Source organism: Neodiprion pinetum, chromosome 4 (assembly GCF_021155775.2).
Source record: "Neodiprion pinetum isolate iyNeoPine1 chromosome 4, iyNeoPine1.2, whole genome shotgun sequence".
NCBI lineage: Eukaryota > Metazoa > Arthropoda > Insecta > Hymenoptera > Diprionidae > Neodiprion > Neodiprion pinetum.
Genome location: NC_060235.2, coordinates 17,556,477 through 17,579,884, shown reverse-complemented (window position 1 = coordinate 17,579,884; position 23,408 = coordinate 17,556,477). Strand labels below are relative to the sequence as shown.

At 36.5% G+C, this 23,408-nt stretch overlaps 3 protein-coding genes, 1 long non-coding RNA gene and 1 pseudogene across 9 annotated transcripts; 3 read left to right on the top strand and 2 right to left on the bottom strand.

Annotated features, from left to right (window-relative positions):
* The first annotated feature begins 882 nt into the window (after window positions 1–882).
* LOC124218267 (ATP-binding cassette sub-family G member 4 pseudogene) lies at window positions 883–5,059 on the top strand (annotated as a pseudogene).
* A 3,611-nt stretch (window positions 5,060–8,670) lies between these two features.
* On the top strand, window positions 8,671–10,204 carry LOC124218273 (protein YIPF1). Its single transcript, XM_046624848.2, has 4 exons — window positions 8,671–9,010; window positions 9,118–9,503; window positions 9,588–9,768; window positions 9,883–10,204. The coding sequence occupies exons 1-4, from the start codon at window positions 8,806–8,808 to the stop codon at window positions 10,062–10,064; spliced, it is 954 nt and encodes a 317-aa protein (XP_046480804.1). The 5' UTR covers window positions 8,671–8,805; the 3' UTR covers window positions 10,065–10,204.
* Lamtor1 (Late endosomal/lysosomal adaptor, MAPK and MTOR activator 1) lies at window positions 9,972–13,790 on the bottom strand. 2 transcript variants are annotated; one of them, XM_046624861.2, is made up of 5 exons: window positions 13,650–13,790; window positions 12,891–12,967; window positions 12,681–12,770; window positions 11,985–12,183; window positions 9,972–11,896 (listed from the first exon to the last, which is right to left on the bottom strand). In XM_046624861.2, the coding sequence occupies exons 1-5, from the start codon at window positions 13,692–13,694 to the stop codon at window positions 11,807–11,809; spliced, it is 501 nt and encodes a 166-aa protein (XP_046480817.1). In that variant the 5' UTR covers window positions 13,695–13,790; the 3' UTR covers window positions 9,972–11,806. The 2 variants fall into 2 exon arrangements, with proteins under 2 accessions (XP_046480817.1, XP_046480816.1); XM_046624860.2 differs by having other exon boundaries at window positions 13,639–13,775.
* Window positions 12,439–14,308, top strand: LOC138190918 (uncharacterized). The gene is made up of 3 exons (XR_011177019.1): window positions 12,439–13,000; window positions 13,310–13,910; window positions 13,974–14,308. It is a non-coding gene; the product is annotated as an uncharacterized lncRNA (long non-coding RNA).
* A 5,493-nt stretch (window positions 14,309–19,801) lies between these two features.
* On the bottom strand, window positions 19,802–21,496 carry LOC124218274 (uncharacterized). Of its 5 annotated transcripts, XM_046624850.2 has the most exons (5): window positions 21,243–21,391; window positions 20,784–21,026; window positions 20,542–20,717; window positions 20,228–20,338; window positions 19,802–19,995 (listed from the first exon to the last, which is right to left on the bottom strand). In XM_046624850.2, exons 1-4 carry the CDS (start codon window positions 21,302–21,304, stop codon window positions 20,241–20,243), a joined length of 579 nt encoding a protein of 192 aa, XP_046480806.1. In that variant the 5' UTR covers window positions 21,305–21,391; the 3' UTR covers window positions 19,802–19,995; window positions 20,228–20,240. The 5 variants fall into 5 exon arrangements, 2 of the variants coding, with proteins under 2 accessions (XP_046480806.1, XP_046480807.1); XR_011176884.1 differs by lacking the exon at window positions 21,243–21,391 and adding an exon at window positions 21,432–21,496 and having other exon boundaries at window positions 20,228–20,717; XR_011176882.1 differs by having other exon boundaries at window positions 20,228–20,717; window positions 21,134–21,389.
* Window positions 21,497–23,408: the final 1,912 nt, after the last annotated feature.

Sequence of the window (23,408 nt, the reverse complement as noted above, 5' to 3'; positions counted from 1 at the left end):
GAAGCGTAAAAATTTTCGCAATCCAAGTATCGCATACTTGAAATAAAAATTTGACCTCACGCGTCGGCTGCTGCTACAGACATAATTAACTGTACAAAAATCTGATATGTGCTGTATAGTTATTATTATATACAGTTCATCGGTTAACGCGCGAAATATATTATTACTTCGTATAATGTAATGAATAAATTATACATTTCTAGCACGATTTTGCCGATATGTACAAGGCACGCAACGTATAATGTATGTATCTTAAATACGTCAAACAGGTTTAATACAATCACGCAAGTTGCATAATTTAGAATAATGAATTCAAATTCAACTATGAATATTTGACCCGATCGGATCACAGCGACGAATTTTCATTCTGAAAACTAAGTCCGTGCTAAAACATATACCGATATTAATTCGACCATCACAGAAAACCACGCATATCCGTATAATACCGATTACGCAAGACAGGAACTAACGACTGCTTTACTTACATAGGTATAACATACGAATTGAATGTCCGCGTTTCACGTTAATGCTACCGCCTGCATAATGTATACTAAATTTATGTCACAAACGCATATTATCATTATTATCGTTCCGAACAACTGACAGTCGTATGTGTCTAACGTTGAAGAATAATAGACGATTCATCGCGTGTAGTTTCCATACTAGAATACCGCATATCATACGTGTTAAATGCAGTCAAAGTTTGAAATCTTCTACGACGGAAAGCTGCTGGTCCACTGCTGGTCAATCTGTACGATAGTCTTTTATCAGGCTGAAGTTTGTAACATTATTGTAATGCTGTATCTTTAGAAATACTCGTTATTCTGCAACTTTAAAGGATTATGTGAAATTTAGGAAACCGTTAATATAGCATGAACAACCTCAGATTTTATCAATTTATCTTATTGTGTTATTCTAAAGGTACAAAATAGAAATTTTTGTCCCAACGTTTCGATATGGTAACGTTACTAACTTCAGCCACATAGTTTTTTCCTTCAAAAACGAGAAAAACTTAGACACAGTGACACGTGTAATGTTATAACATCGTACCAAGTCCATACATACGGTACGTTATGCATGCGTGTATGTGCAGTCATCGGTCATCCGACTCTCTCAGCATGCATAGTGGATGTAGTCACGGTGTAGTTGCTGATAGCAGTTCAAGATAACCTCAAACTTAACCCAGATTGTAGTGGACGATATGCTGAGGAATGTTTCCCTTATCGTACAAAATTTAAGAGTGATGTCTGTGAATCCGAGTATGTAGGTCGTTGTCGGCAATACAGCACGAACAAGCCGTGAGTTTGATGCTACGTCCAATATAATACATGCGTAACATAATGTCGACGTTTGTCAAAAAAGAAGAAAATAATGAAATGAAAAATGTGCTAAAACATAATCATGTCCAGTGTTCATCAGCGTAACGATACAGTTTTACGAGCGTCTTCTCTGCCTGGAAATATTTCAAACGATTATTGCAATTCGCAATTTCGAATTGCGTGTCGAAGCGGTCGGGTCAACCTGTCGCAATATTCAAGTGTGAGTTGTAAGTCTATGGTTGTGTGAGTCGTGAGTTTACGGTTGTGTGAGTTGCAAGTCTATCGTTGTGTGGGGTTCGCGACGCCGATTTGACCAATAGACGGACGCATGGTTTAACGCACACAGTTTGAAGCCGCGGTTGCAGGTACATGCATACATGCACGTCGAAACTTGCGGCAGAGAAAGGAGACTCGGCACACTTTATCTGTATAGTGTGTATTACAGCTAGAACAAAGGTGGTAGGGAGTTGACAACTGAATCTATCCATCCATCCGGCGTCTACGGACAGAGTGAATAGAGGATTCCTCAGTTTGAAAACAACTCCGGCGGGAAGTAGACCTATGTCCAAACTAGGAGTCCTTCGACAGAAAAAGGAAAGAGCAATTTGAAGTTTACAAGTGTGGATAAACCGGTATTGTCAAGGTATTTCTTGAGTATTCTCTGAGTTCAGTAAAGATCCGGTTTCCTTGGCAAATGAACTAATAAAAAGAGAAAAACCTGACAGGAACCATGTAAACGATTCACCGACGCTACGAAACTCAGTTACTCGCATCACTTGGCTGTATCTCACGAGTAAGTGAGGTGATACAAAGTTCCCAAGTTGTCGGCCTCAAGTAAAGGTCTCCAAACGACTTTGACTTTCAGTGTTCTAGATTCGTTAGTTCATTTACTCTATCTCTACACGATCGGTACTTGGTTTGGTAATAAAATGTACCAACGATCGGTGCTGATAACCCTACCAAAGGCACAGTCGATAGACATAGAATTTAACTCCGTGACATTCTATGCTCAGCATGGATGTTGCACCCCGAAAAAGGAAATACTCAAGGGACTATCGGGTCGGTTTAAATCTGGGGAATTGACGGCTATAATGGGTCCGTCCGGGGCAGGTAAATCGACGTTGTTAAATATCCTGACCGGATTCAGAAAGAAAAATGTCTCCGGCAGGATAAGCTACATCGGCTCGAACGGCAAGCAGGAATGGAACGCTTACAAGAAAGAATCGTGCTACATTCAACAGGACGATCAACTTCTCCCATTGTTTACGGTGAACGAGGCGATGCAAATAGCTGCCGACCTCAAGCTGGGTGCATCTCTGAACAAGAAGGCAAAACAAATGCTGATAGACGACGTTCTTGACTCCCTGGACCTCTCCAAAACCAAGAAAACTCGTTGCAACCGCCTGAGCGGGGGCCAAAAAAAGAGACTAAGCATCGCTCTCGAGCTCCTGGACAACCCGCCTGTCATGTTTTTGGACGAACCAACGACTGGTCTGGACTCCTCATCCTCTCTCCAAGTCGTCTCAACGCTGAAATCCCTCGCCAAGGCTGGAAGAACGATAGTGTGTACCATCCACCAGCCCAGTGCGACAATATACGAAATGTTCGACCACATTTACCTTGTCGCTGAGGGTAACTGTGTGTACCAGGGTGCAGCCAACAACACTGTCAAATACTTGAACAACTTGGGACTGAACTGTCCCAAGTACCACAATCCCGCTGACTATATAATAGAGGTGATCAACAAGGAGTATGGCAACTTCAACGAGCAGCTCGCCATCGCATCCTGTGAGGAAAACTGGAGGGCACCACCGGTGATAAAGAACATCAACCTTCAAGAGATGGACAGGCGACTCAGCGAGGAAGGAAAAGCTAAGGTCCTGATCAACCCTCCGTCAGAGCTGAGCAGGTTTTGGACATTGCTGAACCGCAACTTGGTCCAGCTGTACCGCGACTGGACTGTCACCCACCTCAAGCTGATTCTCCACTTTTGCGTCGGCGTGCTCCTCGGCCTGCTGTACCTCAACGCCGGGGACGACGGCTCCAAAACCATCAGCAACGTCGGGTTCCTGCTCGTATCTGCCGTTTACCTGTGCTACACCAGCATGATGCCCGCAGTTCTTCACTTCCCGTCTCAGCTCCCCGTGCTCAAGAAGGAGCAGTTCAACAACTGGTATCACCTCAAAACCTACTATGCAGCATTTCTGGTCGCCAATCTGCCCATCCAGACTCTCTTTGCCATCGTCTACTGCTCCATTTCCTACTTCCTCAGTAGTCAACCGCTCGACTGGAATAGATTTCTGATGTTCCTCGCCATCGCTGTACTCACCACTCTGACAGCGGAGAGCATCGGTCTTGTCTTGGGAACAACTGTGAACCCGATCAACGGTACATTCCTAGGCGCCATTTCTACCGCGGTTATGCTGACATTCGCTGGATTTTTTGTATTGTTCAATCACATGCCAACTTTCCTCTATTACCTGAGCTACTTGAGCTATCTTCGCTACTCGCTTGAAGGACTCGTTCAGGCAGTCTACGGTTTTAACAGAAGAGATTTGAACTGTCCGGAAGAGGCAGTTTATTGTCATTATCGCGTACCCAAAACCATACTCAATGAGTTAGCAATGACAGACGGCAAATATTGGGTAGATATTGTTTTCCTCTCGGCGCATTTTGTCGTTTTAAGAATAATCGGATATTGTACATTGAGAAGAAAATTGACTGTTTCTTAAGCAAAAGAAAAGATTAAAAAATTTGTTACTGTTCATCATCCAGTCACATCTCTAAGAACGACAGTATGTTTAGCGTCCAATTATTATTATTCATATCGTCATGTTTTATTCAGTACACGCGGTTTTTATTTGATCTATTATAAACTTGCCTCTGCGCTGTTTAACGCATAAGTCTCTCCTTGACTTAATTTGTCATAAATTCTCTGTTTCTCTAAATGTGAGGTGATTCAACGCGTATTCATGTCACGAAATTTAATTATCAAATCCACACATGCCTGTTGATTAATTGAAGATGACTGAGCAGTTGAATACTTCATAGTCGGTTTGAGATGTGACTTGATTTCCTTTACATTCCATTCTAAAATGACCGAAATAACGCTATCAGCTGGGCTAGGATAAACAGGGTAGCATAGAACAAATTTTAACAGGATGTATAATGGAACGACCATGTGATAATGAATGTTTGTATTTTAAACGCGACGCATTTCGCTAGATGATAAAGATCGGTATAAGTCAAAATTTACATTCGTTAATGGTATGGAAAATATTACTGTCGTTTCCCACTCTTGCCGAAATATATTAATGAAATACGAAGAATGTACTATCTTTATTTTTTTTTAAATGAGTTGATGTAATTATTTCTGAGCTTTTACTTCTGTCGTGTTAATTAAATTATTATCAAGTTGAAAAAAGTGTAGAAAAATATGTTTTTAATCTTATACCGAATATGGTTTAATATTCATGATTCCACTTTGTAGTAAGACGATCTTGAGAAATTTCCAAACAAAAAGCGATCTATTAATTTTAGAATAATCATGATGTCAATAATAGTGAATAATTTATTTGTAGAATTTTTGTTTCACTCTTTAGTGACTCATCCTACTGCTGTCATTGTAATGTTATTGTTGTCAAAATGTGTATATTTATTCAAGATCCCGGAACTGATTATGGCAGGTACTTTATATCTATTAAAATTCAAGTGTGAAATAAAAATTGTTTACAATATAACGATGATTACTCTTTTATACTATAATTGTATGAAAATCTGGAACAGACGGCCGCGTTTGAATAGTATCAAAACAACTTAAAAAAATGATTGTAACATTTAATCGGTCATCTGAGTTATTCATTTTTCTCTCATCAGATGCAATTTCCAACAATTTTCCTACTCTTATTAACCAGTTGCAACATTGCACACATGTATTCTCACACTTTGGAATAAAATGAAATTTTATACAAATCGTTAACAAATCAACTATTCTTATGCATGTCCGGAATCGAGAATTCCAAATTCTCACGTAGACAGCCTGCACAAAACGTGAAAGGCGTTTTCGCCTCTTTACTATGCATGTTATTTAAAAATGTACAAAGGAAATATTTAAAGTCCGTCTTTTTTCCCCGGATTATTTGAACGTTGCGACTATAATTCTGTTATATCACACGTGAATGTGCGTGAGGCTTTCCACGCCAACTCGTTAAACGGTTGATCATGAAATTTTTTAATTTCACCGAGGATTTTTCTACTTTAGTACGAGCGCTAAAAGGATTCTAAGACATTTTCAAATTTTTTCAATCACTCGTCCCTACGATTTTTTAAATTCATCTCAAAAACACATAGATTGATTTTTATGAAACAAGAAAAAAATATTTGGTCTCCGAATCAAAGGGAAAAGACAAGTGATTAAAAAAATTTGAAAAAAAACTTGGAAGTTTTTTAGGGGTTATACTAACTTAGGGAAAACCCTTGGTGAAATTGAAAAATATGGTCAACAGTTTACTGAGCTGGCGTGGAAAGCTCGACGTACAAAGGCATCCTCGCATGAGTCGTCCTTGTTGTTATTACAAATTAACCTTGTTATTATAATCTACAAGTTTTCAATTATGCATCAACTCACGTAAAATCTGCGGGGAATAAAACTCCGATCGATACTGATCGTTAGCAATTATAATCATATTATGAGCCGAAACTCAATTAGGAAATGAATTGGTACCAAATTAATAGGCCGTTAAATTCGATCGCGGCCTTCGACCATTACGTATGACGATCAATATATTATGTTGAAAAGAACGTTTCCAAAATGTTTATCATATGCGTTAAGAAGCTAATTTAATTTCATGAATGACGAAGAAAACCTTGGGTAATTCCGTTTTATAACACAGTACAATTAAAACTCAAGTATAATCAAAGTATTGTACCATTATAATTTCGGTTATTTTTAACAAGGAATGGAATTTCGTACTTAAATATATACAATCGTTCGGTTGATGTATCGAGAATTACATTGACCGGTAAACAAATTTCGGAACATTTATCCCCGTGCGCGTTCCACTTTCAACGTCCTTCGATTACAAATATATGATATAATAGGTATATAATATACTCGATGATCGCCATATCCCTGTATCGGAATCGTTGAAGGTAGCCAAATAATTATCACCGAGTTAAGCAACAATTTACAATATAACACGTTGTACGGAATTTAATGGAAATTGCCATTTGTTGCGGCGCAATTATCTCTGTATACGGTAGAATGAGAAGATCCACGGAAGAAAAAAAACGACAACATATAAAAAAATGTAGGAATTACGATGAGCGCAATTATATGTATTACAAGATTTTATAATAGTAATTTGAATACAACACTTATTATTGCTTCGATACCAAGAGTATAATATGCATTGAAAGACTTGCCCTATAAATTCCTTCAACAACGTTGATTAGACGTGGTCTACATGACGAAGTACGCTGACGGAAAAAAGGGTATTTCAATTATAGCCGTTTGTCTTCAGGCTATGTTGATGATAGGGTATTTCAATTATAGCCGTTTGTTTTCAGGCTATGTTGATGATATTTACAATATTGATTATAGCTTACATTGAACAGGAATCTATGTATAATGTGTACACACAATGTGCCGTAAACACAGTGGTAACATGTGGGAGACTCGATCTATTCGTTATGCAGACGTTTGTTGCATACATGCGCCTATTTGTGTCACCGTTTCTATCGCGCCTGCGTCGAGGAAAATAATTACCAAATAATGATGGTGATGATAAAAACTAATAACGGCGACAAAAATTTATTTGCATAGATTACAGGTATAGCAGAAGAAAATAGTTAATGTGATGGAGCGGTGTAATTATACGGGGAATAAGCTTGTAACTCGATTTACAACCAGTGATATGAGAAATAAATCAGTGGCAACGATGTAGAAACTTATCCGTACCGAATAGACAAACTATAAGTGACTCGGGATAGATTTCATGTCATTGTAATTATTTATGTATCCGACGTCAAGAAAACAAGAAGCGTGAAACATATTGTCATTGCTGATAATGAGTGCAGCGGACAGGAATGTAAATGAGTACATTAATTAAACGTTGAACATTAATAACAGATCTGAATACATGGAAACTTACAGATTCCGTACCTCTCTTTTGGTCGCGGCATACGAACAAAAAATCCAGCTTTTCCGACTGCAGACGGGATTTGAAAGTGTTGACGGTTGCCATCTTGCGGTGATTCAGAACATTAAAATTTAGGGGGATTCGAACGTTCATTTTTTACTGTTGTCAACCTGTTATTCATTAGTTTCACAGCAAAATTTATCATCCAGGCAATAGCACTACGACATCAAGGATTCAATTTTCGCCCGTTTTCTGTGACAATTCAATCGAATTGAAATCACGATAGATCTATATTTAAATGGATAGAACCGCGTTACCGCGCGTAGCATTCTGACTTGTTGAACTGACGGATTTCAGCTTGTTGCCAACGTCATGTGCAGCAGTTGTATTACATCGTTTGCTGAGCAACGACGATATCAGTGTTCCAAATTTTTTTTTGCATCATAGACCAGTCACGCTTGACCATTAATTGATGGTTTATAAAAAAAAATAGACCAGTCACCCAGTACTATGGTTTAACCAGATCGGAGTTTAGGGCTGTTTTTTTGTTTCGCCATGTTTTCGAAAGAATGTATAATTTCAAATTTTCGTCCACCTACAAAATGTTGGCGTGGTTGAGTAAGGGTAATCAATACAGGTTGATTCGAAAAATAGCGGAAAGAATTTGAAAATACTATATATTGCTGCACTCTGTGGGAACATTCGCAAAGTATTCTTAGCAGCGGGCATTGACTAAAAATTATTGAAGATATCTAACCTTATGAGTTGCACTAACAGTAAACGGTGAAGGAAATTTCTACCGTTACCGACGCATTCAGCACTGTAGATCAATGCTGCAATCTCATAAGCAAGACAGTAAGTATAGGGCATTACCTTTAATCCCGAACCCTCAGACCTTGTTCAAAATAATACCTGTGGTTGGCGATATTTGGCAATTTTTCGGCATGTCAGTAAACATCTTGGAGCACATAACACTGGTGGTAGCCAAAGAGAATTCTACCACGCGTGCACAGAAAGTGTGGCGGAGTGAGAGAGGAGTAGATATACTCATTACAACCTGTCTCTCTTGCCCTACATCTGGTTGGCCGACACGCTTCTTCTCAGCCAATCATATGCAGAGAGAGAGGGACAGGCTGTAACGAGTATATCTTCTCTCTCTTATCACTTTGGCTGCAGTTTTCGCGAGGCTGACGGCACGGGTGGCTACCTCCAGTAGTATATGCTCTAAGGTAAACAGAGATTTGTTCACGGGGATTGGAGAAATAGTAGTAAAATAAGGTGCAACGTGTACGGGTTGTCAAAATCGAACTTGAAAGTAGAACGAAAGTGCAGTAAACGATTCAAAGATGATGAACGGGGATGGCGACAAATCGTCGGATTCCCAATTTATATCTTTTCAAGATTACTCACCAATAAATCGTTCCGCTGGTGGTGGACAGGCTCAGCTGGATATTGATACACCCGACAATCAGGGCTTCGTCGGAATCCAGAATGACAGTACGGGAATCGGAATGATCGAGGACCTACAAGGAATGCCGAACAAAAATGACCGTCTGTATTCACAGTTTTTCTTTTATTTTCTTTGCTGCAAAACTAGGTTAACCTACTTTAAAATTTTTCTTGTCTCGAGAGAATAAACACAATTTCCAATTCCGCAGAAGAACTGCAGCACAATTTCTGGAGCATCGAATACTACCAGAAATTCTTCAATGTCGACACTGACGACGTTGTGCAAAGGATAATCAGGTCCATAATACCGCGAGGGGGCGAGAATTATCTCGAATCCCACATCCGGCCAAAGCCTGATCTTTACGGCCCGTTCTGGGTCTGTGTCACATTGATATTTGCCATAGCGATTAGTGGGAATATGGCTAATTACCTTCAGACAGCAAATTCGCAGGGATTTCACTGGCGGTACGATTTCCATATAGTTTCTTATGCCGCTACCGCCATTTTTATGTACGCCTGGCTGTTACCCCTTGCACTTTGGGGCGCTCTGAAATGGTCTACCAGCAAGCGAGAAGATGACAACGAATTAATCGAGGTGAATTTCAGAAAAGTGAAATCATTCGCAAAACAATTGAACATCAACTCACTTCTTGAAAACTAACATTTTCCTTTGCTGTAGTCGAATACTGCTCCTGGGATCCTGGAACTCCTGTGCCTCTATGGATACTCCCTGAGCATTTACATACCCGTCGCCTTTCTATGGACTATACAGATTGGTTGGCTACAATGGACACTTGTCGCAATCGCTGCATTCATGTCTGGTGGAGTGTTGTTGCGCTCTTTGTCACCAGTTATAGCTGGTAAAAGATAAGCTACGGATTACATTAAGAACAATATTTGAGAAATGAATTACTGTTCTGTGCTGTAGTCAATCGTAGATGTGGAATTTTAAAGTTTATTTTGTTCGTTTTCAGGTAAGCACAAAGCTATTTATGCCATAGCAATCCTAGGAATGCATTTCTTACTTGCTGCTGGTTTCAAGATGTACTTTTTCCACAATCCACGATCTACTCCTAGTGCCAGCCAAATTATCGAAGTTGTAACAACAGTTGCGTCAGTTGTTAAAGCAGTGAATAACAGTTCGTCACCAACTTAGACTAGCTTTAAACTATACTTAATTCAATTGTCAATTACACACAAGATTGTATGATAAACGTCTCATTGAGTACATCGACGAAGCTAATTTCAAAAAAAAAAAAAAAAATTGATTGCCCTTATATTACATATTAATACCATGTCAAGTAATTATTCGCTGTTCAATTTAAATAAGTGGTATTGATAAATAAATCAGCTACTAATATTGTATATGTATATTCCTGATTAGTTGTATATATATGATAGTAATATATAAACGTGTTTGGACAAAAAATCGAATGTCAGTAGTTGGGTGGTTAAAAGAAAGTTATTTTTTCCCGCTCGTACCTGCTTAAATGTTAGTTTATGATATAAAAAAATCCTCCCAAAAGATGAGATACCGAAGTCAAATCTCAACAGGTCGCTATATTAATTTTTATTTCCCATTCACTTAACATGGGAAAATTACACTCTTCGTTAAAAGTTATAATACTCGTAAACTATTCGATATTTTTTAAATTCATGTATAGATCGTTGCAGCTGATTTTACGAGCTTTTCAAACCGCTATAACATATCATAGTCATCATCATTAGAATTCACATTACAGTCATCTGAAAACTACCAATTTTTACCGCAAAGAGAATCACCTTCAAGATTCTATCTATGCATGGATTTCAAAAATATTGAATAGTTTACGAATATTTTAATTTTTAACGAAAAGTGAAATTTTCTCATGTTGAATGAAAGGGAAATTAAAATTAAAGTAGTGACCTGTTAGACTGAGCTCAAGAGCTAATCTTTCGAGATCTTTTTTTCTATCAAACACCAACATTAGAAGGGGGTAAAAGCGAATAAAATTTTATTTTTTTCAACCACCCTAGTGAGTAGTCGTCTTGTTATCCTCTTCTGATAACTTCTCATATTTATTTATTTATTTATTTATTTATTTATTTATTTATTTATGTTAACGCAACTGCAAGCGAATTCTTTATATCTATAGGTAGTTTGACTCTACCCTAAAACCTCGAACTATTGTTAATGAACAAAGATACCATTTGTATTACAAATGAAACAAATTTTTTATTACATCATATTCACATGAAAAGCCTTTTTTTAACGCCATGGGTATTCAACATTTTGTATTTGTCATTCAACAAAATACATTGTCCAATCAAGCCTGCGCTAGCGTCTCACTGTTCCCGTCAGCCAATTTGTACAATATGATAAGCATAATATGCAACCTTGTCATCCACAAAAAGTGGGATTTTTAAACATAGTTCGAAAGAATTTCATAACGCTGGTTTATTAACACGTCCGAGTAATACTTTAAAACGTTACGAGAGAAAACCGTTATTTACAATCATTTAAAACTACGGTTTTCATAGAATCGATTCGCGAGTGATTACACGATAAACAATATTTAGCAATGCAACGGTGATACACTAAAAAAAAATGAAAAAAAAAAGTTAGAACCAGTTAATAATAAAAATTGGGGGATATATCTAGTATCGAGAGTTTCTGACAAGCATAGAATTAGCATGACCTAAATTAATATATGTTTCCATTGCTGCTAAGTGTAAAGCTCAAAATTGAATTGCAATAAAGATTTTGTGGCGAACAAGTAGAGTATCTATACCTTTGATCTGTAACAAGAATTAAATGTATTAACGAGTAGAAAATTTGATTTTCTTCTTACAGCTGTTATAAATGTCATTAGACATATTAAAATTTTAGGCTCAAGCTTCCATCTGATTGAAATGCAGTCACGACAGGAAGGGTACGACTAAATCTTCTTTATGTTCCACCTGTATCTCGCTCAACGCGGTTACCGCACTGTTCATCATATCTGTAACCTGTGAAAATATTTAGATAAGCAATGAAATCATAGAAATTTCACTACTTCATCATTTCTATTTCATATTAGTGGAAGTTATTATTTACCATTTCTCGATCCTGCTGGGGCAGCCCTTCCCCAGCCAATACTCTTTCGGGCGCTGGTATATCTTTTAATAGACATGGCGGATGGTCAGGTATTTGAACACCGATAACTTCTATTCTTTTCGCATATGCTTTTGACCTATCCATGTATTCGTGCTGTTCCAAATTGTGCGAGTCGAGAGCACCGACATCGATCACATTGCTGATAAAGGAGATGAAAATTAGAGGTGGCAAAATCGAGCCGAATTTTTTATTGAATGTAACTTTGTCAAATGATTCTTATAACATTTGTCTGTTATTTTTACTGCTTCAAACAAGTCACAGAGAATTAAATTAACGGTCAGCAAAGTATTTACAAAATAGGTATAATTTAGAAAATTATTAAACCTCGAGTTGAAAAGTTGATGGAGAAGCCAATTCCGAGGCTCAATCTGTAGAAGCTAGGCTACCATGCTATGTTAGTATAAAACAGAACTTGAAATGCACAAAGAAAAACAGAAATCGTGAAATTCTAAAGCATTACTCAAAGGTATAGTAAGCTTGTCCTAGAGACAATTTAAATATAAACTTGGTACTAAGCCAACGTGCAGCAGCAGCATGCATTCGATGCAGAGAACTAAGAAGGTATAGCTCAAGTTTAGTAAACAGCAAAATAAATAGGATACAAATTCAAAAAAAAAATAAATAAAAAATACTCACGCGGCAGTTTCCTGCAAGATTCGGTTCAGTGCGCTTTGTTCATCAGTCTTCTTTGGGACAGGGTTCGCATATGGATTAACATAATCGTCACTGGAAAATAATAAAATAAGAAGCAAAAAAGCATTTGATATTATATAAGTGACAGTCACTATAATAAAAAGAATGGAACACAAATACTTTTTACGCATGCTTTAAAGTCTGATCAATCACCTGTGAGCTGTTGGGATATTTGGTGTATTGCTGACCGGATTTACCAGCAAACGTGTTCTCTCGTTAGCTGCGTCACCCTGAAAATACAAGTCAGTCGAATTAAGATACAGGTTAGGAACTTAGAAGTAATTAGTCTACTCAGTCTTAATCTACTGTTGTGAGAGAAATGTTGGTGAAAGCATTTCAAGTCAATTAATGAGTTTCAATAAACGATAATTATTACAGCAGTATCAGTAGATCAAAGTTATCTGGGTAGGTTATCGCGAAATAAGGTAAATAAAAATACCACAGGGGGGCAGAAATAATGGTAAACTCGCCAGATATTGTAGTTAATAATAATGATGACATCGCACTTGGAAACCGTTCGTGTGTCCGTGGCTTTACTTGTTACTATAATTTTTATATTTTTCATCTCCTAGATGATGTGCGTCATTGTAGATATGCAAAAATGGAATGTTAAATGGTTATTTTTTCGCCGAACGAGAAGTGGCATCAAATTAACATTTCAGAGCTGTCAAAGTCGTTTATGTCAATGGAAAAATACAGCGTATAAATAAAAATACAATCGTGGCGACGAAATGCCTACACAAAATTTGTACCTTTACGATTGATGATGATCGAGACTAGTTTGATAAGTGTCTTTACTGAAACTCACGTATCAATTCTAAAGTAGTAGACGTGAGAATGATGAGCAAAGGAGAAGAAATAAACTCAAAATAAAAGGCAAGGATTAGTCCAAGTACTTTACATCTGACATACCTGCGGCCCATTGTCTTCTTTGCAAAGGCTTGGGCAACATCCCATAGTGACTGTTGTTTCAACCACTTTATGTGAATAATAAGTCTAAACTGTGTCAAGTATATTTTTTATGACTTCGTATAATTATATGAACAAATATTCTATCATTGTTGTGCAACAACACGTAACCAATTACGCATTTGTCAGTGACTTCAATGTTTTTATAATCGTTCAGATTGCCGACGTCGTACCGATGACCAGTTTCGCCCCCACTAAAACCTGGTAATACAAAATAGTCTAGACCAGTACCTCGAAAAGTAATCTGTGATCGTTTGTGTTTGATAGGTTTCTCTCTGTAGTGAGCAGAGATGAGTAGGGAGATCTCCAACGCTCGGCTTTTCGTGATACCAGCTAGGTTGGAGCGTCGACGTGACACCTAGGCGGCCACGCACCGAAGGTGGCCCATTTCCGACCTGACACCTAGGCGGCCATGCACCGAAGGTGGCCCACAATCGTGCATATATAGATATACTCGGTCGCTCGAGCAAGCGGTTGCCAATCGCATCCTTGTCCCCGCTCGCACAAATGTTTCCAGGAATGCAAGAATTGGGATTTTTTTGTTTCAATTATGAATGTCAGCGAATAAAAGTATCTCCAGATTTGATAAATTTTGGATTCAATTAGCGGACGTTGAACCAAAATAATTAACCATTCCCAGCCCGAATACTTTTTTTTTTTTTTTTTTTAATAAATATTATTTTCTTATTGATATGAAAATATGTGACGCCTGGTGTTCTCGAATATTTGTATACGCAGTCTATGGAAAAATATACGAAGCCAGCTCGATAACATTTATGCAAAATGTGCAATGGGCAAGTGGTTGGAGGAAATTTTTTTTTTCTCAAACTGAATCTTCCAGAGAACCATCAGCGAATTCCAAGCAAGCTCCATAAACATACCGAGCAAACGCGCGATCACGGACGTAGCTGTGGTGTGGCTGAGTGGATACCACATGAGGATGAATTTTCAATCACAGGTTTTTGCGCGAAGTTTTCCTGTATTTAAGTTAATTACTGCTGCCTTTGCTATAATACTGCATTCAAGTCTTAAACAAAACACTAAAAAATTGGTTAACCAATTAATGTAAAACAAAATGTTAGATTGAGCTTAAAATTTAAGCCGGCGTTACATAAACTAAGATAATTACAAGTGCAATATTGTAAATATTGAGCATTTATTGTTCATCTAAATAAATATGGTTTCCTCCTCAAAAAAAAAAAAAAAACATGAGGATGGAGTGATGCGGGACACGGGTTCGATCGCAGTTCACTCTTTTTTTTTTTTTATTTTTAAATTCAATCCCGGCTTTTTTTTTGTATTTTCGGAGAGAAAAAACAAATCAAAGAAAGAAAATTTCGAGAGCCGGTCGATTTTTTCCTTCTTTCCTTTTGCTTTTTTTTTACTGAACCCACCTTTTTTGTAGTGGGGGTAACCCAGAAGAGAACAAATAATTGAAACAATAAAATTCCGAGAGCGAATCGATTTGTTCCCCGTTTTTGGCGCCTCTTTTTTGATAAGGAAAAGTCTTGACAGTAATGTAAAATAGAGATTACTAAACACAAATGTATTGTTTTTTAATAACACCGGCCCACAAACAAAAAAGTGGTCTGTACTTTTGACCGGACCTACCTATCTTTATGTATTTTGACGCGCTCAATCCGAATCTGAAGTCAGTTTTGCCCGTACACCCTCAAAATTTTGAGTAAATTGCAAAAAACCATAAAAATCGCCAAAAATTAGCATTTTTGGTAAGAAAAAAATTTATGGAAGTATAGACCAAGTATGATTTTTATGCATTTTGGTCCGCTAAACCCAAATCTGAAGTTTATTCAACCATAAGCCTTTTAAAATTTAATTCGGCCGGTGTTATTAAAAAACAATACATTTGTTTTTAGTAATCTCTATTTTCCAATACTGTCAAAACTTTTCCTTATTAAAAAAAAAAAACGCCCATTTTATATCAGTCTTGACGAGCATTTCTTAAGAAGTTTGAGAGATGCGAGATCGGAACGACAAAATTATTTCAGTAGCAACAATGTATGGACCCCTCTCCTTTTCTGATATTGGCAGCCAGTTAAGAGGCTTCACAGTGTTCAGTTTAGTGCCAGCAGCTCTCGAGGTAGCAAGATGGTAAGTGAATTACATAATTATTTTACATGTATGGAAAAACCGGCAGGTTTGACGATCGTCTATTTACTTTATAGATTAAGAAGAGAAAAAAAGGGAAGGACCTGTAGTCGTATTTTATACTTTATTTAATTTTCCTTGAATTGTCAGACGTTTTTATTTTTGATTGTATATGAAGAAGACGTGTGGGGAATTCCATTCTAGTGCCCAAGAATATAGTACACATTTTCGATCATTTTTCTTTTTTTTTTTGGAAAACATTTTCCTCAATTTCCAAATTTCCTTAATTTTTTGGTATTCAAATCGATTCTTAACAATTTTGCGCACAGGTGGGATTTCTTTAATTATTTTTTCCCTAATCCTGAGGATATTTCCTATCTGAGACCACTGTCAATAGGCGAGATTCCGAATATCATAAAATTACCTTTTTTTCTAATTAAAAAGAAAATCACATAAGGCCACTAAGAACTCGAAATGAAAATCTGAAAAAATTAGAGATGTTTTTTTATATTCTAAGCCATTAACGTAAATAATCCGTTTAACGACCATCCTAATAGATATACATTGTATATAGGGCATTCCGCGTCAAATTTGCAACCCATGTACCTCACCCTCTTCGATTTCGATAATTCTTTAGTATGATGTTAAAACCACGGTTTCAATCGACTTGAAACAGTGTCGGAATTTTTCGCAGATTTCTTTAGCCACCACTGAAATAGAAAAAAATTGTAAAACCAATTCCGAAAAAGCTTCTTTTAAAATTCTGAAGAAATTCAGCCTAATTTTATAATTAAGAATATTATTTGTAAGCACGACACGATAACGGGATCTCAACATCTACTACTTTTCTAGCAAGTTTTTAGTTTTCTTGGATCTTTGGATAACTTAAAAAAAAAGAATGAAATGGTATGAACTGTATTCAGGCCTTCTGGCATTCCTCTAAATTTCAGAAAAATTGAAATCCATTAATAATAGAGAAATTTATGACCGAACAAATAAATAGAAACTCCAATTCCGGCATGAGAAAAAAAAACTTGCTAGAAAAGTAGTAGATGTTGAGATCACGTTATCGTGTCGTACTTACAAATAATATTCTTAATTATAAAATTAGTGTGAATTTCTTCAGAATTTTAAAAGAAGCTTTTTCGGAATTGGTTTTACAATTTTTTTCTATTTCAGTGGTGGCTAAAGAAATCTGCGAAAAATTCCGACACTGTTTCAAGTCGATTGAAACCGTGGTTTTAACATCATACTAAAGAATTATCGAAATCGAAGAGGGTGAGGTACATGGGTTGCAAATTTGACGCGGAATGCCCTATATACAATGTATATCTATTAGGATGGTCGTTAAACGGATTATTTACGTTAATGGCTTAGAATATAAAAAAACATCTCTAATTTTTTCAGATTTTCATTTCGAGTTCTTAGTGGCCTTATGTGATTTTCTTTTTAATTAGAAAAAAAGGTAATTTTATGATATTCGGAATCTCGCCTATTGACAGTGGTCTCAGATAGGAAATATCCTCAGGATTAGGGAAAAAATAATTAAAGAAATCCCACCTGTGCGCAAAATTGTTAAGAATCGATTTGAATACCAAAAAATTAAGGAAATTTGGAAATTGAGGAAAATGTTTTCCAAAAAAAAAAAGAAAAATGATCGAAAATGTGTACTATATTCTTGGGCACTAGAATGGAATTCCCCACACATCTTCTTCATATACAATCAAAAATAAAAACGTCTGACAATTCAAGGAAAATTAAATAAAGTATAAAATACGACTACAGGTCCTTCCCTTTTTTTCTCTTCTTAATCTATAAAGTAAATAGACGATCGTCAAACCTGCCGGTTTTTCCATACATGTAAAATAATTATGTAATTCACTTACCATCTTGCTACCTCGAGAGCTGCTGGCACTAAACTGAACACTGTGAAGCCTCTTAACTGGCTGCCAATATCAGAAAAGGAGAGGGGTCCATACATTGTTGCTACTGAAATAATTTTGTCGTTCCGATCTCGCATCTCTCAAACTTCTTAAGAAATGCTCGTCAAGACTGATATAAAATGGGCGTTTTTTTTTTTTAATAAGGAAAAGTTTTGACAGTATTGGAAAATAGAGATTACTAAAAACAAATGTATTGTTTTTTAATAACACCGGCCGAATTAAATTTTAAAAGGCTTATGGTTGAATAAACTTCAGATTTGGGTTTAGCGGACCAAAATGCATAAAAATCATACTTGGTCTATACTTCCATAAATTTTTTTCTTACCAAAAATGCTAATTTTTGGCGATTTTTATGGTTTTTTGCAATTTACTCAAAATTTTGAGGGTGTACGGGCAAAACTGACTTCAGATTCGGATTGAGCGCGTCAAAATACATAAAGATAGGTAGGTCCGGTCAAAAGTACAGACCACTTTTTTGTTTGTGGGCCGGTGTTATTAAAAAACAATACATTTGTGTTTAGTAATCTCTATTTTACATTACTGTCAAGACTTTTCCTTATCAAAAAAGAGGCGCCAAAAACGGGGAACAAATCGATTCGCTCTCGGAATTTTATTGTTTCAATTATTTGTTCTCTTCTGGGTTACCCCCACTACAAAAAAGGTGGGTTCAGTAAAAAAAAAGCAAAAGGAAAGAAGGAAAAAATCGACCGGCTCTCGAAATTTTCTTTCTTTGATTTGTTTTTTCTCTCCGAAAATACAAAAAAAAAGCCGGGATTGAATTTAAAAATAAAAAAAAAAAAAGAGTGAACTGCGATCGAACCCGTGTCCCGCATCACTCCATCCTCATGTTTTTTTTTTTTTTTTGAGGAGGAAACCATATTTATTTAGATGAACAATAAATGCTCAATATTTACAATATTGCACTTGTAATTATCTTAGTTTATGTAACGCCGGCTTAAATTTTAAGCTCAATCTAACATTTTGTTTTACATTAATTGGTTAACCAATTTTTTAGTGTTTTGTTTAAGACTTGAATGCAGTATTATAGCAAAGGCAGCAGTAATTAACTTAAATACAGGAAAACTTCGCGCAAAAACCTGTGATTGAAAATTCATCCTCATGTGGTATCCACTCAGCCACACCACAGCTACGTCCGTGATCGCGCGTTTGCTCGGTATGTTTATGGAGCTTGCTTGGAATTCGCTGATGGTTCTCTGGAAGATTCAGTTTGAGAAAAAAAAAATTTCCTCCAACCACTTGCCCATTGCACATTTTGCATAAATGTTATCGAGCTGGCTTCGTATATTTTTCCATAGACTGCGTATACAAATATTCGTGAACACCAGGCGTCACATATTTTCATATCAATAAGAAAATAATATTTATTAAAAAAAAAAAAAAAAAAAGTATTCGGGCTGGGAATGGTTAATTATTTTGGTTCAACGTCCGCTAATTGAATCCAAAATTTATCAAATCTGGAGATACTTTTATTCGCTGACATTCATAATTGAAACAAAAAAATCCCAATTCTTGCATTCCTGGAAACATTTGTGCGAGCGGGGACAAGGATGCGATTGGCAACCGCTTGCTCGAGCGACCGAGTATATCTATATATGCACGATTGTGGGCCACCTTCGGTGCATGGCCGCCTAGGTGTCAGGTCGGAAATGGGCCACCTTCGGTGCGTGGCCGCCTAGGTGTCACGTCGACGCTCCAACCTAGCTGGTATCACGAAAAGCCGAGCGTTGGAGATCTCCCACTGATATATATATACACTGGATTGGATATTACCGTATACTCTACGTGTAAGCTCGTGCGTCCAATTGAACAATTGAATTTCCGCCATCTTGTACAGAAAGTTGTCACAAAATGCGCGCTAGATTTGAACTGCGTAATATATGCTATTTAGATCTAACGATATATTCGTCACACAAAAAAGTTTTTGACGAGTAAAATAATGTTTGATACATTAAATGAAGAACAAATCATTTTTTCGAAAGTATATTATTATTTACAATTATATGGTGAAAAAGATCATTAAATAATATGACGAAAAACTTGTATTTAAGCGTGATTTTTCTTTATGTTCAAAAGAAGTCCTCAATTCTAAGAAGTTTCCGTCCATTATCCTTCATCCTATGGTGGGCTGAATTCCATACGGATTATTCAAAAATTTGTATAACACTAATTCAACCGTTAGGGAATCCATTTACCATCCATTGATCATCAAAGTGGAGCTTAAGACATGTAAAAAAAAGTTTTGAATTAAATTATATCGAATTGGGTGAGTAAAAACTTTATTCAAAAATATGGAGAATAAAACATTCCTTGCAAACGTTAAGGCATTTTTATAGAGTTGCGTGCGATAAACCACAACCGTAATATAATTAGTAGTATCAATCCACATTCCATTCACATGAAGAAAAAGTTACAAGCACAATCAAAAGAAAATAAAAAAGATGTACATACCTGAGCATGCAAATCAGGTACAAATGTGTAGGTGATCATGTGATTTGGTTAAATTCACTGTGGTGGGCCGATCGGATTCATCCTGAAATTCGGTCTGCTGCAAGTTTTCACCTACAGATAAGTTACTAATAAATAACGACAATGGAAATACACAGAAATGTGTCACACACGATTTTTCTGTAACAGAGCACTTTATAATCTGTAGGTAATTAACCGCTTCGACGGCATTGACGCAATAGTGCATCACATCAACGTGTCTTCATGCACACTGAGTTTTCTCTGACCTAAAAGGGATTAATAGTTTCAGATCTTACCAAATAACGTTGGGATACTGCCTTTTCGTAAAGTTATATAATTTTTACTTTTCTTCTGAAAGCAAGAGGGTTCAAAGTGGTCGTAACACAGAAAGCTATCACTTGATGGAGACCACGGTCCAATGTTTATATTTGCGATCCACTGCTTCATAATATCAGGTTCATCCAATGGGAACCTACATGACAAGCAGAATGTAATTTATTAATTCACACGTTATGTTGCATTGAGTAACGGTACTTACTTGAAGAATGAATAGCCATGTCCATATTCCCTTAATCGGTGACAAGATGAACACTCTGATTTTGGGTTGTCAAATATAGTTGGTACACTGTTCTTTTTCAATGTAATTAGGAATCCTGTCCTATCAAAGCAGTCATTTGCAAAATGAGCTGAACACAATGTGCTATTTCGGTTTGGCTTCCAGTCCTTCCTCTTCATTTCTTTTAACCACTGCTGAAGGCGCAACACATCTTTCACGGGAAATCTACATATCGAATTATAATTTAATCCCTGAGTCAATAATACCCGAGTTTTCAATTTCAATTATAATAAGATCGGTTCATAATTCAAATATTGTGAATTTTTACTAACCCGATTCGTACGTTATAATACTCGTTAAATATAATTAGTAAATACTTCGTATGCTGACATAACCTCTGCAAGTTATCATTTGCAGAACGCTTCAGCGTTGTATACTCACTTGTGAAATGATCGCCCACTATATTTTGATTGCTTTGTTTTGCAAAAAACGCAGGTACTCATTGTTACCTCAATAATTGTTACTGTAATTTTCCATCGCAATCGATTATATACACATACATATATCACACATATATATATATATATATATATATATCTGAAGTGACAAGAATCTGTACAAAATGGCTACCGTTCAATTGGCGTGACGGCACCACGCTTAATCCAATCCAGTGTATATATATATCAGTGAGATCTCCCTACTCATCTCTGCTCTCAGTGCTTTGATCACGTGATCAACAGCGTTCAGAAATTTAACAGCTTCCACTATTGATAATTATTATTATTGAATATTGTCATTTAAAAATATCGGCCGTTAAAAACAAAAATGGAAAATTTGAATAAATTGTGTTTATTGCAATGTGAAACAAGTATTATGTATGAAATGAAAGTAACGCCAAAAAATGTCGATCACAGTATACTGTACTGCGTTCCGTTTTAAGCGGTAACCAGTATAGCTAACTATACAGGAACGGCTTCGCAGTATACTAAATTGACGACACACCTTACAGTGCTCGCAGTGTATATCGAAACATACCCATAGTTAATAGTTACGTTGTTATTATTAGAACAACACCGGCTAGGGAGTTCAGTGACATTAACCCCTCACAGTTGTATTTTGGGATTTATTTGAATTTTGCTTGTGCAGAATCGTTTGTTCGTCGTATGTTGGTGTTTATTAGCGTTTCTCCAACATTCAATAGTCCTCCAATTACCTGAAAAAATTGAAAAACATAGCCCTCCCCTAAGCCAGTCAAAAAAAATAAAATAAATAAGACGACTCTAGTTAGGCACCAATTCCGGGAGTTTGTTCAATCCCAGAACGTCTAACTTACGACAACTCCTCGTTAACTGTAAATTGCATTGAAATGCAATTATCCATGCTGGCAATCGTTTGTTGATCGTTTGGTGGTGTTGGATAGTGAAGTTTCGACATCTGATAGTGGATCGTTGATTCGTGAAAATTGAAACAATTGTAGTTAGGCAGTAGTCCCAGACGTTAATCTAGCCCTAGCGCATATAACCAAAAGCTGCTTCTCATTTATATGTATGTACTGATGTTTATTGATCATTTTTAGATGTTTCATAGGGAACGTTGACTGAGGATATGTAAAGACTGATAACGAGTTATTTTTCGTAACAGTTTGCTGAGTTTGACCGGGTTTGGGGGTATAGTAGTTTCACGTATTATCAACCAAGCAACTAACAACGCACGTAAGAGAAGTTCTTGAAAACAAACAACTATCGCGTGCAAAACGTTGATAACATACAGTCGTCATCGTGAGATTGAAAAGTTGAGAAAATCCCGTACAAGAAATATATACGCCGAAATTACATAACGGAAAAATAAATATCAATCAAATACATGTTCGTGTATTGTTTATATTTACATGAATATATCAAATCTTTTACAGGCGACATTAGCATTTCTAAGACGCTCAATTTATTTTTTCACAGTTTTTTACGTAGTCAACTTTGAGCTGCAAATATTTTGAAAAAATGTTGAAATACTTTATTTTTAGTTCCAACCATTTCAAGAAAGTGCTTATGCAGACTTTTTGTTTGCTTTGTTGAGCACTTTTAAAATTATGAGTTGAAAAAATTCGATATCTCAAGTTTTGAAAATATCCGAAAAATTCTGAAACACTTTTCTTTTTGCGAGAAGCACGTTGATGATATGTAGAAGGATGAACCTATTTTATAAATTTTTCCCAAAATTTGGAATCAGTCATTGGGTTTTAATTAAGAAAAATTACGCAAGTTCTTGGGAATAAATACAATAAGCATGAATAATGAAAATGAATCTATCACGAGGTTCGTTGCAATTTAACTGGAACGAAGAATAGAAGACTTTTGCATTTATTTTAAATTTTGATAAATTGTTAAAATTGTCTTTCAGTAATACGACTTTTTAAAAATGTGACGAAAAGCAGCTAAAAAATGTATTTTATCTTCTGTATAATATTGACGTACTTATCAAACCATACTTTTCTTCTTAAGGGCGTTGCCTAGCTAGAAAGCACGGGCTACTCCGCTTCCCGCGTTAACCGTGCGAGAGAGAGAGAGTAAAGAAACAAGTGAGACGGAGCACCCGAGCTGTCGCTGGAGT

What these genes read in the sequence shown, in the direction of transcription:
- LOC124218273 (XM_046624848.2), top strand. Translation starts at nt 8,806, where the DNA reads ATGATGAACGGGGATGGCGACAAATCGTCGGATTCCCAATTTATATCT. An exon ending in AATGCCGAACAAAAATGACC is followed by an intron (nt 9,011 to 9,117) that starts GTCTGTATTCAC and finishes CCAATTCCGCAG; the next exon opens with AAGAACTGCAGCACAATTTC. An exon ending in ATGACAACGAATTAATCGAG is followed by an intron (nt 9,504 to 9,587) that starts GTGAATTTCAGA and finishes CCTTTGCTGTAG; the next exon opens with TCGAATACTGCTCCTGGGAT.
- Lamtor1 (XM_046624860.2), bottom strand. Translation starts at nt 13,689, where the DNA reads ATGTTGCCCAAGCCTTTGCAAAGAAGACAATGGGCCGCAGGTATGTCA. An exon ending in AATATCCCAACAGCTCACAG is followed by an intron (nt 12,771 to 12,890) that starts GTGATTGATCAG and finishes ATTATTTTCCAG; the next exon opens with TGACGATTATGTTAATCCAT. An exon ending in CCCAGCAGGATCGAGAAATG is followed by an intron (nt 11,897 to 11,984) that starts GTAAATAATAAC and finishes ATATTTTCACAG; the next exon opens with GTTACAGATATGATGAACAG.
- LOC124218274 (XM_046624850.2), bottom strand. Translation starts at nt 21,304, where the DNA reads ATGAGTACCTGCGTTTTTTGCAAAACAAAGCAATCAAAATATAGTGGG. An exon ending in CATGGCTATTCATTCTTCAA is followed by an intron (nt 20,718 to 20,783) that starts GTAAGTACCGTT and finishes CTTGTCATGTAG; the next exon opens with GTTCCCATTGGATGAACCTG. An exon ending in CAGTATCCCAACGTTATTTG is followed by an intron (nt 20,339 to 20,541) that starts GTAAGATCTGAA and finishes ACTTATCTGTAG; the next exon opens with GTGAAAACTTGCAGCAGACC.